Source organism: Carcharhinus amblyrhynchos, chromosome 23, assembly GCF_965287045.1.
Source record: "Carcharhinus amblyrhynchos chromosome 23, sCarAmb.v2.hapA, whole genome shotgun sequence".
Taxonomy (NCBI): Eukaryota; Metazoa; Chordata; class Chondrichthyes; order Carcharhiniformes; family Carcharhinidae; genus Carcharhinus; species Carcharhinus amblyrhynchos.
The window spans coordinates 5,999,422-6,016,562 of NC_137346.1; the positions used below are offsets into that span (position 1 = coordinate 5,999,422).

At 40.8% G+C, this 17,141-nt stretch overlaps 1 protein-coding gene across 1 annotated transcript in view; it reads right to left on the reverse strand.

Annotated features, from left to right (window-relative positions):
- Positions 1 to 17,141, reverse strand: part of med13a (mediator complex subunit 13a) — a 182,603-nt gene that overhangs the window by 38,935 nt on the left and 126,527 nt on the right. The window contains exons 13-18 of the mRNA XM_080210890.1: positions 16,450 to 16,568; positions 15,819 to 15,909; positions 15,009 to 15,226; positions 10,599 to 10,789; positions 8,813 to 9,744; positions 4,513 to 4,692 (exon numbers count right to left, since the gene is read on the reverse strand). Coding sequence (XP_080067016.1) covers positions 4,513 to 4,692; positions 8,813 to 9,744; positions 10,599 to 10,789; positions 15,009 to 15,226; positions 15,819 to 15,909; positions 16,450 to 16,568 — 1,731 coding nt within the window. The remainder of the gene's footprint in view (positions 1 to 4,512; positions 4,693 to 8,812; positions 9,745 to 10,598; positions 10,790 to 15,008; positions 15,227 to 15,818; positions 15,910 to 16,449; positions 16,569 to 17,141) is intronic.

Genomic DNA, 17,141 nt, shown 5'->3' on the forward strand with positions numbered 1-17,141 from the left:
AACTTTCTATAGCACAGAATAAATGTTTCAACTGAATTAAAATTCCCCAACTCTCTGCTCTTCAGCGACCCCTGCGGATTCTCTACTGCCATTGCTTACGTTACTTCTGAGGTGAAAATGTTAAACTATTAAACTCAACTTTTCCACAGTCATTGCTATTTTAATATTGGTTCCCAAAGTCAAGCTTAGGGATTCACCTAATTTTTTTTTAAAAACTAAATTTAAAAACCAAATGAACTGGTACAAATACTAAAACAGCTGGGAAAAAAAGGAAAATGAAAGGTGAGCAAGTAAAGACAAAAAACTGTAAATGTGAAATCAGAAACTGTGAAAATTATGGCACAGTTATTCCATCCAACCTGTCCACGTCGGTCAAGCCTTGCCCATTTTTCCTCATCTAAATTTATCATGACCCTACTCTTTCATATGCTTCTTCAACTTTCCCTTAAATACTTTTGCTTCAAATACTCCACATTCACACAATTCTAGTTTTTTTTTTCCTGAATTCCCAATTGAATCTCTTGCTCGCTATTTTATATTGATGGCCAGTAGTTATGCTCTCCCCCCAAGAAGAAACAGAAATTCTCTGTATCCATTCTTTCATAAATTTTAACTACTTCTATTAGGTCACCCCTTGGCCTTTTCTTTTCATGAGAAAAGAGACCCACCTTGTCAATCCCTTCCTGATATGAACACAAATTTCTGCCAACATCCTGATGAATCTTCCTTACCACCCCCCCAACTTCCATATCTTTTCTGTAATACTGAAGCAGAACTGCAAGTAGTACTCCCAAGTCTGGTCAAATCAAGATTCCATACAGGTTTAGAATAACCTTTCTATTTTTCAATTCTAAATTGTGTGTCGGTCTTCACAGTGGAGGGCAAATAACACGCCAAAAATTGATGACAAGGCCACTATGGCAGGTGAGGACCCAGAAACGATTATCACTAAAGAAGCAGTGTTCCCTAAGCTAATGGGGCTAAAGGTAGCCAAGTCTCCTGGCTTTGACGGAATGCATCCGAGGGTACTAAAAGAGATGGCAAGGGAAATAGCAAATGCACTCATAGCAATTTACCAAAATTTGTTGAACTTTAGGGTGGTTCCAACAGATTGGAAAACAGCAAATGTGATGCCACCGTTTAAAAAAGGAGGTAGTCAAAAGGCAGGTAACGGTAGGCCCGTTAGCTTAACTTCTGTAGTGGGGAAAATGCTTGAATCTATCAAGGGAGAAATAGCAACACATCTGGGTATAAATTGTCCCATTGGGAAGATGCAACATGGCTTCATAAAAGATACGTGACGTTTAACTAACTTAGTGGAATTCTTTGAGGACATTACAAGCACAGTGACAACAGAGAACTGGTGGATGTAGTGTATCTGGATTTTCGGAAGGCATTTGACAAGATGCCATACAAAAGGCTGCTGCATAAGATAAAGGTGCATGACATTACAAATAACGTATTAGCATGGGTAGAGGACCAGTTAACTAACAGAAAGCAACGATTAGGGATAAATGGGTGCTTTTCTGGTTGGCAATCAATGACTAGTGATGTGCCTCAAGGATCAGTAGTTGGGATCGCAATGGTTTACAATTTACATAGATGATTTGGAGTTGGGGACCAAGTATAGTGTGTCAAAGTTGGCAGGTGATACTAAGATGAGTGGTAGAGCAAAGCATGCAGAGGATCTTGAATGTCTGCAAAGGAATATAGATAGTGTAAGTGAGTCGGCAAGGATTTGGCAGATGAAGTACAATATTGGGAAAGGTGAGATCATCCATTTTGATAGGAAAAATGGCAAAATGGACAATTATTTAGATGGAAAAAAAGTGCAGCATGCTGCTGCGCAGAGGGACCTGGACATCCTTGTGCATGAATCACAAAAAGTTGGTTTGCAGGTGCAGAGGTAATTAAGAGGGCAAATTGCTAAACGAATGGAGATTAGAAACAAGGAGGTTATGTTGCAGCTGTATAAGGTGCTGGTGAGGCCATACCCGGAGTTGTACACAGTTTTGGTCTCCTTACTTGAGAAGGATATACTGGCACTACAGGAGGTGCAGAGGAGATTCATTAGTTTGATTCCGGAGTTGAGAGGGTTGGCTTATGAGGACAGACTGAGTAGACTGGGGCTATACTCATTGGAATTCAGAACAATGAGGGAAGATCTTATAGAAACAAAATATTATGAAGAGAATAAATACGATAGAAACAGGAAGGTTGTTTCCAGTGGCACTAGAACTAGGGGACGTGGCCTCTAAGTAAAGAGAGAGGCGCGTGCGTGGTTGGGGGGGGGGGGGGGGGGAGCAGCTTCAGGACTGAGTTGAGGACGAACTTATTCATATAAAGGATTGTGAATCTACGGAATTCTCTGTCCAGTGAAGCAATTGAGGCTACCTCACTGAGGCAAAGATAGATTTTTTAACAGTAAAGGAATTACGGGCTATGGTGAGCAGGCAGGTAAGTGGAGCTGAGTCCATGAAAAGATCAGCCATGACCTTATTGAATGGCAGAGCAGGCTCAAGGGGCCAAATGGCCTACTCCTGCTCCTAATTCTTATGTTCTTATAAATAAAGCCTGGTGCTTATCTTTTATTGACTCATGGGATGTGTGTCACTGGCAAAGCCAGCATTTGTTAACCACTTCTAATTGCTCTCAAGAAGGCAGTGCTGAGCTGCCTTCTCGAACTGCTGCAAGTTATATAAAAATACAAACTATGAGTAGGACATTTGGCCCCTTGAGCCTGCTCCGCCATTGAAAAGGATCATAGCCGATCTGAACGTGGCCTCAACTCCACATTCCTACCTACCCCCAATACCTTTGACTCCCTTGTTAGTGAGGAATCCATCTACCTCAGACTAAAAATATTCAATAAAGTTGCCTCTACTGCTCTCTGGGGAAGTTCCAAAGATTCAACCCTCAGGAAAAATTTCTCCCTATCTCCTTAAATGGGATGAGCCCTTATTTTTAAACTGGTGTCCCCAGCTCTACTCTCCCTCACAGGGAGGGATATCCTTTCAGCATCCACCCTGTCAAGTCTTCTCAGGATTTTGCATATTTCAAAAAGGTCAGCTCTCATTCTTCTAAACACAAATGTAACCTTTCCAAATATGACAACCAGCAGCCAACTCAGGTATCAATCACTGAGCCTTCTCTGAAATGTTTCTAGTGCAAGCTTTCTTAAATAACAAAACCAAAATTGTACACAGTATTCCAGGTGTGGTCTCACCAGTGCCCTGTGCAACTGTAGCAAAACATACCAACTGTTATGTTCTATTCTCCTGCAATTAAAAAAAAGCATTCAATATAATTTGCTTTACCTGCATACTAACCTTTTGAGATTCATGTACCAGGACACCAAGGTCTCTCTGTACTGCAAGGTTCTGCACTCACTTGCCATTTAAATAATATGCTACTTTTCTATTCATGCCAAAACAGTCAAGTTCACACTTTCCCACATCATACGCCATACTCCAAATTTTTGCCCACTCAGTTAGCCTTTCTATACCTTTGTAGGCTCCATACGTCTCCAAAACCTACTCTCCTACCTTTGCATTAGTAGTGAATTTCATAATCATACATTAAGAACATAAGAACATAAGAAATAGGAGCAGGAGTAGGCCATCTGGCCCTTCGAGCCTGCCCCGCCATTCAATAAGATCATGGCTGATCTGTCGTGGCTCAGTTCCACTTTCCCGCCCTCTCCCCATAACCCTTAATCCCCTCTCTTATCAAAAACCCATCAACCCGCTTCTTAAAAATATTTAGCGAGGCAGCCTCCACCACTTCAACGGGCAGAGAATTCCAGAGATTCACCACCCTTTGAGTGAAGAAGTTCCTCCTCAACTCCGTTCTGAACCGCCCCCCCTTTATCTTGAGGCTGTGCCCCCTAGTCCTACTGTCCAAGTCATTAATATAAAAAGTGTATATAGTTGAGGTCCCAGCACCAATCATCCTTCACTATCACGACTGTTTCCTGTTAGCTAACGAATCCTTTAACAACACTAACGTGTTACCCCCTACAACGTGAGCTCTGATTTTATGTAATAATCTTTGATGTGGCACCTTGCCAAGTGCAAAGTATCTATTCAATTCATCTGCTTTTTCCTTATTTTTCATTATTAATTCCCCAGACTTTCTCCTTTGACAGCCGATGTTCACTTTAGTTACACTTTTTTTAAATTCTTGTAGAAACTGTTTTTATATTTCTAGTTTGTTTTCTCCTCCTACTCTAATTTCTCCATCCTAATCTTTCGGTCATTCTTTGCTGTTCTTCGCATCCTGTGCAATTTTCTGACAGCGGGACAGTAGAACTCCAGCCGCTATCTTACATTATCCTGGTTATCATGACTTCAGTTAGATTCAAATGTCCATGGAAAAGTGATTAATATCATTTAGAATACAGTTCTTATATCATAGCAGTGTTCATTCTTATAATCTATATTAATCTACCTCATATTTTAGAACTATTTTTCACTCATTACATTTGGGATGCAAAAGTGCAGAGCATCTTACCATAAGATCCCCGACCAGCCAATTTGTGGAACTGCTGCCAAGTAAGAGGCCCCTGCACATGTTGGATACTCTCCCATGACCTGACAGCTCGTTTCTTTTGAATGGCATCCTGCAGAACGGGTTGGAGAGAGAGAAGCAGGCGCAGAAGATCTTGTGAACACAGCATGCTGACATCCACAGCTGGAGAAAGAACAAATATAAAAGTTTACTGTTAGATGGTTAGAGATCATAAACAGAAATTGGTTTATACTCAAAATTTCAAAATAAATATTGTTTCAAGTTTCATTTTAAGCTAGAAGCTACAGTTGTCACCATCAAGAAACAAACATGAAGCACATTCTTGTAACATGTGATGATCCATGTGCTTCGGGCAAAGCCTGTACTTGTTTTTGTGTCCTGTCACATTTAAGACCAAAGTGAACTAAGGACTGCACGGTGCCACAGTGGTAGCACTGCTGCCTCACAGTACCAGGGGCCCAGCTTCAATTCTGGCCTCGATGACTGCATGGGTTTTCCACGTATCTTGGCAGGTTTTCTCGGGATGCTCTGGTTTTCCCCCCCCCCACAGTCCAAAGATATGAGGGGTAGGGGCTGATGGGCCATGCTAAATTACCCTTTAGTCTCAGGGAGATTGGCAGGGTAAATAATAGGGTGATGGGGATAGGACCTGGGTGGGATTATTGTTGGTGCAAGCTCAATGGGCCAAATGACTTCTTTCTGCACTGTAGGAATTCTATGACTTAAGGAGAGTTTATTAGTTTTGAAGATCTTCATTCCCTTTTTGTGAAATATCCTTTGCCTGCTGGTTAATGTTTGAATTAGGTTGAAATCTTGTCCATTTATTTTTCCATTGGCATCATTAGTATTGCTCTGCTAAAAGTTATCAGTTATAATGGAGATTTTAACACATGCCTGTTGCTTTAATTCAGGCATTAACCCACTTATTTTAAATGGATCAATGATCCTTACAAATATAACAAGATGAATGATCTATAAACAGTTTAAGCACTCCTCAGTTAATATCCTCATCATAATTTCTAGTCTCAAATTGCATTTAAAAGCCAGATATGGAAAAAACAGTAAAATATTTTATGTAAAATGAATTTTATTGCCCATCTCTTATTGTCCTCGAGCTGGTGGTGCGCTGCCTTTTTGAACCTCTGTAATCCATGTGGGATAGGGACACAGTGCTGATAGCTTATAAATACTTCTAGAAACAAACAGGCTGCAAAAATACAATGGCATGCAAGCATTCAGACTGATCTTGCAGCTGACATCAGGAGTGGACATAGGGTCCAACCCCATTTCGAAACATGAAATTGCCTTTAATGGCATGATTCTTTTTTTTAAAACTAGAGAGGATGGCATAGCAGGGGAAGCACTGTATGTTTTGATGAAAAAACTTTCTGCTCAACATTTTGAAGCATCCTGGTTAACCATTATCCTTTGAAAATCACCTGGTTGTTTAACAAACTTGATTTGTCAGACACATTCATAGGTGGAAAATTAGCTCCCAAGTTTGTCTACAAAAGTGTTCAAATTTAGTTAGAATGAATTGGCTGCAAAGTGCTTTAGGCTGTCATTCCTTCATGTTCCTCATCACAAAGTACTGCAAACCAACACTCTGGACAAGGGAAAAATGAGATTAAGAATTGGTAGTAGGCAAGGAGATGGGGGAAGCATATTATAATGGTATAAAACATTCACCACCACTTGACCAATAAAAAGTACTTTTGAAAAGTTGCTCCCACTTCCAAAGCAGGTGGCATGGGAGAAAAAAACGCACCAATAGGCTTGATTCTTCGAGTTTATGATGAGGTTGTTCTCCTTAGAGAAAAGATTTGATTTGATAGAGGTACTCAAAATCATGAAGGGTCAAGACAAGAGTAGATAGAAGCTGTTCCCATTGGCAGAAGGATCATGAACCAGATATACAGTAAATGGCAAAAGAACAAACAGCAATATGAGGAAAAACTTCCTTTTACACAGCAAGTGGCTCGGGTCTGGAATACACCGCCATAAACTGTGGCAGATGCATATTCAATCATGACTTTCAAGAGAACTGGATAAGCATCTGACAATAAAAAAGTTGCAGGGCTATGGGGAAAGGGCAGGTGAGTGAGAATAACTGATTTGGGCTTGCAGAGAGACAGCAAAGATGAGGGGCTGAATGTCCCCCATTATGTTGTAACTATTCTACAATTGCAGGTAAGGAAATATATTAGTTTAGATGAAATAGTAAAATAAATCTTTTTTAAAAAAGGACAGGGACACTTTTTGGTTGGGGGGGGTGGTGGGGAGAGAGGAAGGAAATGAACAGGTAAATTGAAAGGTAAAGTTAAAAGGGGAGATAACCAATCAATCACTTCCTTCAATGTCTGAGCAGTTCAGGAATTGATACAGTTTTAAGTAAATACGCACAAATTCTCAATTAACTATACATCTGTTAGAAAGAGTTCTACTAAATTATTTCTAGCAGGAAGACTCACAATAGCTCTATGAGCCATGGCCCAGAAAGAATAGAATTGTAATATTCTTTTACAGAGCAATGGTCTGTCACACAAGTTGTGTTAAAAGACATCTGTCAAACCAGGTTTGAGAAAGTCATGGGACTGTGGCAGTGGTTAGCACTGCTGCCTCACAGCACCAGGGACCTAGGTTAGGTCACTGTCTGTGTGGAGTTTGCACATTCTCCTGATGATCTGGAGGAGGGAACCGAGTGTATGGTGTCGAAATTTGCTGATGACACCAAGATTGGTGGAATGGCAAATTCTGTGGAGGGTGTGGAAAGTCTGCAGAAGAATCTAGATAGGCTGGGCGAATGGGCCAGGAACTGGCAAATGGAATTTAATGTTGGCAAGTGTGAAGTTGTCCACTTTGGTAGGAATAATAGTAGGAAGGACTACTACTTACTTGGTGAAAAACTGCAGCATGCTACGGTGCAGAGGGACCTCGGGGTCCTTGTGCATGAGTCGCAAAAACCCAGCCTGCAGGTGCAGCAGGTGATCAGGAAGGTGAATGGGATGCTGGTCTTCATAGCGAGGGGGATTGAATATAAAAGTAGGGAAGGTCTTGCTGCAACTGTACAGGGCACTGGTGAGGCCGCAGCTGGAGTACTGTGTGCAGTTTTGGTCACCGCACTTACGCAAGGATATTTTGGCCTTGGAGGGAGTGCAGAGGAGGTTCACTAGGCTGATACTGGAGTTGAGGGGGTTGAGCTGTGAGAGGCTGAATAAACTAGGTTTGTACTCGTTAGAGTTTAAAAGAATGAGGGGAGATCTCATTGAGACGTGTAAGATGATGAATGGGATGGGTAGGATCAGTAGGACTAGAGGGCACAGCCTCAAGATGGGGCGGGGGGGCAGTTTAGAACGGAGTTGAGGAGGAACTTCTTCACTCAAAGGATGGTGAATCTCTGAAATTCTCTGCCCGTTGAAGTGGTGGAGGCTGCCTCGCTAAATATATTTAAGACGCGGGTAGATAGGTTTTTGATAGGCAAGGGGATTAAGGGTTAAGGGGAGAAGGCAGGAAAGTGGAACTGAGCCACGTCAGATCAGCCATGATCTTACTGAATGGCGGGGCAGGCTCGAAGGGCTAGATGGCCTACTCCTGTTCCTATTTCTTATGTTATGTTCTTATGTCTGCATGAGTTTCCTCCCACAGTCCAAATGATGTGCATTGGCCATGCTAAATTCTTCCTCAATGTACCCAGAACTGGCGTCGGAGTGCATTGACAAGGGGATTTTCACAGCAACTTCATTGTAATGTTAATAGAAGCCCGTGACTTATCAATAAACTTTATACTGTCAACCCAGATTTGAGAAAGAATGCAATGAAGCTACATCCAGACACACAAGTACAAAGCTGGAACTACTTAAAATACTAAACTAATCTTTTAATCAAGTGAATATAGCTTTCTTCAAGACTTTCCCATAACCTTCCTGAATAACTCGCCAGATATTACTAAACAAAATGTTCAAGGAAAACATATTTTTAAAAAAACTGAAGTACTTCAGTTTTTTAAAAAATATGTTTTCCTTGAACATTTTGTTTAGTAATATCTGGCGAGTTATGGATGAGTCTCAATTAAATTTACACTCAAACATCAAAACTTCATATTGAAGGCTTTTTTTGCAAAAAAACCCCAGAAGAAAGCAGGAAAAGGAAGAACAATTATTGCAGAATTATTCACCTCAATTAGAAAACAAATCCAATGTAACTGATATCATGAAAAAAAATTAGTCAACTTCTGAATAGCATACAAGTTCCTAGCCTACTTCACCAAATTCAAGAAACTCACCGTTCCTTCTTGACCAGAGATGTAAACAAGAGCTTTTCACAAGTGCTTCATCAAGCTTCCCACCTGACATATTGTCCATGAACTGATATCCCTGCTCCAAAGCAGCGTAACATTCCCTGTAGTAGTCTCTATCCTCCACACGTACTGGCGGTCCCACTGTTCGTAATTTTGCCACAGCAGAAGGATCCGCTGATCTCAATGAGGAGAAGGGGTTAGTGCACTGGTCCTGAAGTAGCAATATTAATTCATCAGGCGTTTTCTCAGGCACCTTGGGGCCTCCTTCCCCGTGTTCAAGAGAAACATTCCTGAGGTCCTCTAATCGTTTTTCCGCCTCACTGCTACAGTCTGTGTTTCGCCCAATGATATCCACTTCATCTTCCAAGAAGAGCCCAGAGTTGTTTCCAAACCTTCGATTCATGACAGCACTGAATCCACATGTGCATGGGTTCTGTGACTCTTTGGTAGGGTCAGGGATGTACAATCCAACATCAGCTCCTTTGATGTTCATATTACAGACACAAACGCAGCAGCTATCAAAGCTGCAGTCTTTAAAGAGATTCATGATGGAATCAGATAGGATTAGGTTCACATAAAGACTGTGTGCTTCAGGGATGGATTGCACCGTTGCAGGTTCTACTGAATTCAGAGGGCGACATGTCGAAGGCGTGGAGGCAGGTGAATACAAGTCAGAATTCTCATACTTCACAGAGCCCTGAACACTGGCTGGACCCCCGCATCCACGAGGAGTACGTGGGGTCCTTGGTGTCCTTGGAGTTGGCGCAGAGATGCGTGGAGTGGCAGGCGATGGAAGGACACCGGCACCACTATTACTAGGAGGAGCACTGTTTGTAACTCCAAATGGGGTATGCATTTGCGGTGTGCAGGTCTGAATGTAATCTTGATCCATACCACTTCCAACACTGGGAATGTTTCTAGACATCAAAAACAGAGCATCGGTTAAAATCAATACAAATACCACCTTTAAATTTTGAACTGTGAACTCATTTGATTTTAGAATTAAAATAGCCACAAAACTGTAGCTCCCCTATTTTGTATACAAGTTGTTACACTGGCATACAGTATTATACTCCAGGTATACTTTAGTCGTTGACAAAATCCCATACAGATGCAATAATTATAAATTACCCCATTTCTTCTCCCAAAAATGATACATGTGCAAAATATGCCACTTTTTTCCACAGCCAATCTACACTGGTTGCTGCCAGCAATTTTGAGATTCAAATCATAAACAGCTGAAAGATGAATGCAGAACTGAGTTGCCGAATTCTCAGTGTTACAAGTTCATTAAATGCAAATTCAACCCCTGCTCTGTAAAAGTTACTAATCTAAATCCCAGTGGGGTTAACCCCTAATTATGGTATTGACAGCACCAATAGTCATGCACAATGACACCCTGTTGCTAATCTGAACAATGCCAGGCCAAACCTGCTGAATATTTCTAGCTTTTGCTGCTTTTATTCCAAAAAATCCTGCTGGCACATTGCCCTGCATCTTCCCCACTTCAGATTTCCCTTGAAAGTTGCAACTAATCCCTGTGGAAAAGAACAGGCTCCTAACCTCCCACCTCACCATCTTACTGACATTTTAAATTCATGATCGCTTTACCACTGACATTATAGCCTGAGAAAATCCTTCATAATTTTAAAAGCCTATTAAATCTCCCCTACTCCATTGGAATCAATTTGCACAAGTCCTTTTATATGCTTGAATTCAGTTAATAAACAACTGCTTGCACTTGCTTCACCATACTGCAACTCAAACTTACATGTCCCGGATGTATGGCATGGAGGGTACAGGAGGAAGTAGTTCCAGTTTGCTCACAGACCATGAAGGGCGGTACTCCTCTGGGAGTTTGACAGGAGGCAGACACTGGCTTGGTAAGACTTTCAATGGTGCAAACATAGTACAACCCACATAATCTTGGCACTTCTCAGGCTTATAAACGTAAGAAAAATCCTGTGGAAGAACAACAAACAAGAGGACTTTAGATTAGGTTTTAATCACACATGAATAACAATACCAGATCTACAGGAGCTAAGGAGATGGAATAGGCCATTCAGCCCGTCAAGCCTGGCTCATCATTCGATAGTCATGGCTGATCACTATTTTGATGCATTTTCCCACAATCCTCCCACATGCCTTTACATCACTGATGTTTAGAAATCTGTCACTCTTAGATTTAAACATACAAAACGGCTGGCCAGGATTTTCCACTCCTGTTTTCATCAGGCAGGTTCAGCAACGGGAGCAGAAAATCCCTCGAGATGTCCAAATCATGTTTCAAGCCATTGTAAAATCATAACTCGATTGTGTCCTCCCTAGTGACATAACGTCAGGCTCATTTTCATATGTTGGCATATGATAAGATCTCTCCAGCTGAAACATCCCCTTTGTAAGGAAGCTCATTCACGTCAACATGAGGGTAGATCAGCGTGAATCACGACTGGTCTCACAAGATATGCACCTGGGTAACAGCTGCCCACGCACAGAGCGGATTCATATGGGGGTGGGGATTCCAAATGAATTCTTGTGCACTGGGGCAGCCTTTAAAAATGGCACCATGATCTTCGAAGTAGTTGCTAGCTTGGCAGGCTCTGATGGGGCCTGTTCCTTGCTGTTTTTTCAAAATATTTGAAATGATACGGCACAGAAATTAAACACTTTCTCCCACCCACTATTGGCCTTCACAATACTTAGGGAAAATTCTGCCCAATGACTAAGCTCCCGCAGCCCTCTGAGTTATATAACTCAGAAGATTCAAAAAGGTGTAAAACATCCTCCACATCCTGTTCCCAAGTGGCTTCCCCCCACAATTTTAAATCATTCTCCTGGTTCCAGGCTCCCCAACCACAGGGAACATCTTATTGCATCTACCCTATCAATCCTTTAAGTATTGACTGTCAACATGGTTTTGTGGAAAGGAAATCACGTTTAACTCATTAATAGAATTTTAAGGAGTCACGTGCTGTGGGCAAAGGGGAACAGGTGGATGTAATGTACTTAAATTTCAAGAAGGCATTTGACAAGGCGCCATATCAAAATAAAATATCATATGAAAATAAAAGCTCAGTGTATTGCCACGGATTGTCATAGGAAACACAGTCAGCATGACTAGATCTTTTTTCTGGTTGGCAAGATGTGACAAGTAGTGTGCCACAAGGATCAGTGCTGGAGATCTCAACTTTTTACAGCCACTGAAGGTACAGTTGCAAAATTTGCAGATGACAAAGATAGGTAGGAAAGTAAACTGTCATGAGGATGCAAGGAGGCTATAAAGGGATATAACCTGTCAAATGGGAGCAAACTGTGGGCGGATGTGATATTTTCCATTTGGCAATAAAAAAAGCTCATTACCTAAATAGTGAGAGAATGCAGAGATCTGAGATGCAGAGGTATCTGGGTGCCCTACTACATGAATCACAAAGGGCAAGTATACAGGTATAAAACGTAAATAGGAACGCTAATAGAATGTTTATTGGGAGGAGAAATGATTACGTAAGTATGGTGGTTATGCTCAGTTGTGGGCATTGGTGAAACCACATCAGGGTATTGCATACAGCACTGGTCTCCTTATTTAAGGAAAGATGTAAATACATTAGCAGTTCAGAAATGTTTACTAGACTGATACCAGGAACAGGTGGGTTGTCTTATGAGGAAATACTGGAGAGGTGGTTAGGTTTGCATCCACTAGAGTTTAGAAGAGACTTGATCAAGATCCTGAGAAGCACTGACAGAGATGGAAAGAACGTTTTTCTTGACGTGTCCTGAGTCTCTGGGACGCTGTTCCTAAAATGGCAGTGGAAGCATAGTCTTTGAAAATGTTTGAAGCAGAGCTAGATAGCTTCTTGAATAACAAGGGGGTAAAATGTTAGCTGGGGTAGGCAGTAACATGGACTTGAAGTTACAATCATATCAGCCATGATCTTATTGACTAGCAGGACAGGCTCGAGGGGCAAGTGGTCTACTCCTGCTCCTAATTTGTATATTAGTATGTCGTGACTTACTGACGAGGACACCCAGGTTCCTTAGTACATCTACGTTTTCTAATTTCTTATGATTTAAGAAATACTCTGCATGTCTGCTTCTCTTACCAAAGCAGAAAAACTTATATTTTTCCACATTATGTTCTATTTGCCAAGTTCATGTCTACTCACTAAGTCCATCCAAATCATCTTCCAGCCACTTTGCATATTCCTCACAAAACACATTTCCACCTAGCTTTGTGTCAACCACAAACTTGAAAATATTTCATTTGATTCCCACATCCAAATCATTGGTATGTATTTGGAACAGTTGGGACCCAAACTGATCCTTGCAGTATCCCACTAGTCACAGCCTGCCAATGCGAGAATGATCTATTAATTCTTACTCTCCATTCTCTGTCTGTTAGTCAAGTCTTAATTCATGCCAGTATGTTACTTCCTACTCTATGTGCCTTAATTTGCTAACCATTCGCCTGTGGAGGTCTTAATCAAAAGCCTTCTGAAAATCCAAGTACATTACTTCCACTGACTCTCTATTATCAATTCTATTAGAAACATGCTCAAAAAGATTCAAACAGGTTCATCAAACATGATTTCCCATTTATAATTCCATGTTGACTACGTCCAATCATTATTATCCAGGTGTCCATTTATCACATCTTTCATAATAGATTCTAGCCTTTTCCCTATTATTGAGGCAAGGCTAACAGGTCCATAGACTTCATTTTCTCTCCCTCTCAAATTATTGGGTGACATTTGCTACCTTCCAAACTGTTCCAGAATCTATAGAATTTTGAAAGATGAGCACCAATGCATCCACTACCTCCACAGCTTTCAACACACTGGGATCAAGAGCATCAGGCCCGGGGATGTATCAATCCTTAGCCCCATTAATTTCTCTAGCAAATATCCCCCTAGTCTTGTTTATTTGTATCTTCCTCAGTGAAGACACAGACAAATGGCAAAATCTTATCAAAAAAATGGGCAAAGTGTTACTTCTAGTGAGAAAACCACCATGTTTCTCTCCTGTAAACCAGTCAGTTTTCTCTCTAGATTCAAATACATACTGCCAAAAAAAAGAGAGTTTGATAGAGTGGGGCAGGGCTTAAACATCGTCAAAACCTAGCTATTCAGAAACTGGGACACCATCTTTAAAAAGGAGCCCAATCAAAATGTCACTAAACCCTTCCCCCACCAATCTCACCACTAAGGCATCAGAGGTTCCCTCCACACCCCCCAAAAGTGAACATTCAACAAGCCCACACCTACCCAAACCCAGCAATCCATTGACCACCTCTTCCTCCTAGCCACCAACTGGCCAAGTTGCTCACCAATCAACCTCTTTCCCTGTACCAAAGTAACAGATAACTACTGAAGGCAACACTCAGTGCAGGACAACACAGCGCTGAGGAAGGCCTCTTTTTATACTCCATGGATAGCCTTCGTTGGAAATCTGTTCACTTTCTCTCATTTCCTCCATCTTGGACTGATTTCTTACTATAAAGGATGTGATAAATGAACACTTGGATAATAACGATTGGACATAATCAACATGAAGTTATAAACAGGGAATCGTGTTTGATGAACCTGTTTGAATTTTGTTTGAGCGTGCAACTTGTGGTTTTGGTAATAGATAAATTGCTGCAGGCATATCACCAAAGTATTTGATAATATAAATACCTGACATTAGTCCATACAACCAATTTAATGCATTAAATTCATGATGTCAAATAATCCATCAAAAAACATCCAGTTTAAGGAAGAAAATTTTAAACTAATTCTCTAATAAGTCCAATCCATCACACAAACCAGCCTCCCATCCACTGACTCTGTCTACACTTCCCACTGCCTCAACAAAGCAGCCAGCATAATCAAGGACCCCACACACCCTGAACATCCTCTTCCACTTTCTTCCGTCAGGAAAAAAGGTCCAAAAGTCCAAGGACACGAACCAACTGATTCAACATCAGCTTCTTCCCTGCTGCCATCAGACTTTTGAACGGAGCTACCTGGCATTAAGTTGATCTTTCTCTACATCCTAGCCATGTCTGTGACATGACATTCTGCACTCTCCTCTATGAGCAGTATGCTCTGTTAGTATAGTACGCAAGAAACAATACTTTTCACTGTGTACTATTACATGTGACAATAATAAATCAAATCAAAGCATTATGCATTTTTAATTTTGTCACCTTTATCTCTGAAGGCTTAGGGCTACCCATTCCCTCTTCCACTTCAACCTTGAAATGATTCAGACTTGTTGTGGTGAAATGGTGGCCATCAAGAATCATTCCAGGGGTGTTATCCAGGCCTCCAAACTCTTTGCAGTTAATATTCATTGGCGAGTAGCCTGGACCATGCTGCTCCAAGGATGGTGGTGTTGGAAACATCTGCTGCAGATCTGCAGAGCCTATGAGAATAAATTAGACTGAGGACAGTTTGGGTAAAAACTTTCAGGACTGCAAGATAATACAAAGCCAATAAACTGTGGTCACCTTGTTTTAATTTGGAGTCAACTGTTAACCTACAATAATCCACATCAATATTTCTATACTTATGATTGGTTCTCAAGTCCATTCCACTGTTCTTTAAATCAGCCTTTGGAAAGATGCTTAGAGGCTTGAAGCTGCAGGCAGAACACGAAACTCCCGCAAATCAGTGATGGTTCGGACTTACTCAACCATCAGTACACCCACCAACAAGCTAATAAGTCGATCAGGCTCTTAATTAAAAGTTATACAAAAACACCCTTCCTCAATCAGCCAAAAGCACAAATGAACAACCAACATCTCCAACAAGTATTAAAGTGTTCTCAGTTGAAGTGCAGGTTGTAAAATACTTTTGGCATAGATCATCTTATTAATTATATCCTAATTATCAATGGTCAGAAGTACAAAAATGTGTCATTTATACAATGGATACAACTTTCATTATCAGGGAGATAAATTATAACGATACCAGATTATTCTTGGATTGTATATTTTCAAAATAATTGTGCTTACTTATACAAGGGAATGTGTCAAAAGGCCCAGCCTTTGAATCCCTGTTGCCCATTTTCTCATCCGATCCAACATGAGCATTTCGAGAACCAGCCTGCACAGCAAATAAAATTTGATGAACAAACAAGTCTTTTCCCCCCTAGAATAGTACATCTCAAAACTATTGGTAAAAATAATAACAATGCATGAACTGGTAGTTAAATCAATTGCTAGACTGATCTGAACATTTATTTGGACAATTTACTAATCTCCATTATTGATTTCCACGAACATTTTTATTAAAATTTATCTTGCATTTAATAAAGACAATTATCATGCTGACTTGAGAGACAAAGCTAAGATTTCTAGTGGCACCAAGTTTAAGAAGTTTTCAGAGTATTCTGAACAACCAAACTGTGCTCTACTCTTAAGTATGCATGCTGATGTTCCATATGTTATGCATATATGAAAGATTCCTGTCTTGGAAGTAAACTGCATCATACATCACTAAAGGTTGGTGTTCAGCACAAGTATTACCATACAGGTAAGGCAGTTCCCAATTTTCTGTGAATTGAGTTCAGGTCACCTTACCTCCCCTACTGTAACAAGAAAAGGCTGGGACAAATAAACATTTCAAATGGGCAAAATAACTCACCCCAAGTTCATCCTCATCATCAAAAAGATTGTCGAGGTCCTTGTAGGAGACAACTAGATCAACCTCATTCATGAGACTTGTGGATGCAGTCCGACTGTGTGAGGGTGATTTTTGTCCATCTACAATTTAATGAGAGAAAATCTATTAAAATTTTCAAGTAACAAATTGTACAAGAAGATCTAGACTAATATTTTGATTACTGTTAAACTTCATTATTGTGGCAAGTGAAAATGCAGTAAATTAACATAAACTGGCTCCCATGTCCGACTATAAAGGAACAGTAATTATACTTTTAAACAATTTCACTGGCCGTAAGTTACCTAGGAAGGTACTGAAAATGTAAAAAGGTGTTGGTCTAGACTTCACACCCCAACCACTGTATCTACTCTATCTTTGTAATTTCAAATACTTAGCATAAACAAATCATTTTTTTTCCACATTAATTCCCACACGCATTCCAAATCCCCTGTTGCCCAAAGTGGTGAGCCCTCTTCCTGAACTGCTGTTGTGGTGAATGTGTTGGGTAGGAAATTCCTGTAACCCAGTGTTGACTAATGGGATGGATAGGATAGAGGTGGAGAGACTCTTCCCGCTCAGAAAGGATAGTAGGACTAGGGGGCACAGCCTCAAGATAAAGGGGGGGGGGGGGGGTTTAGAACAGAGTTGAGGAGGAACTTCTTCACTCAAAGGGT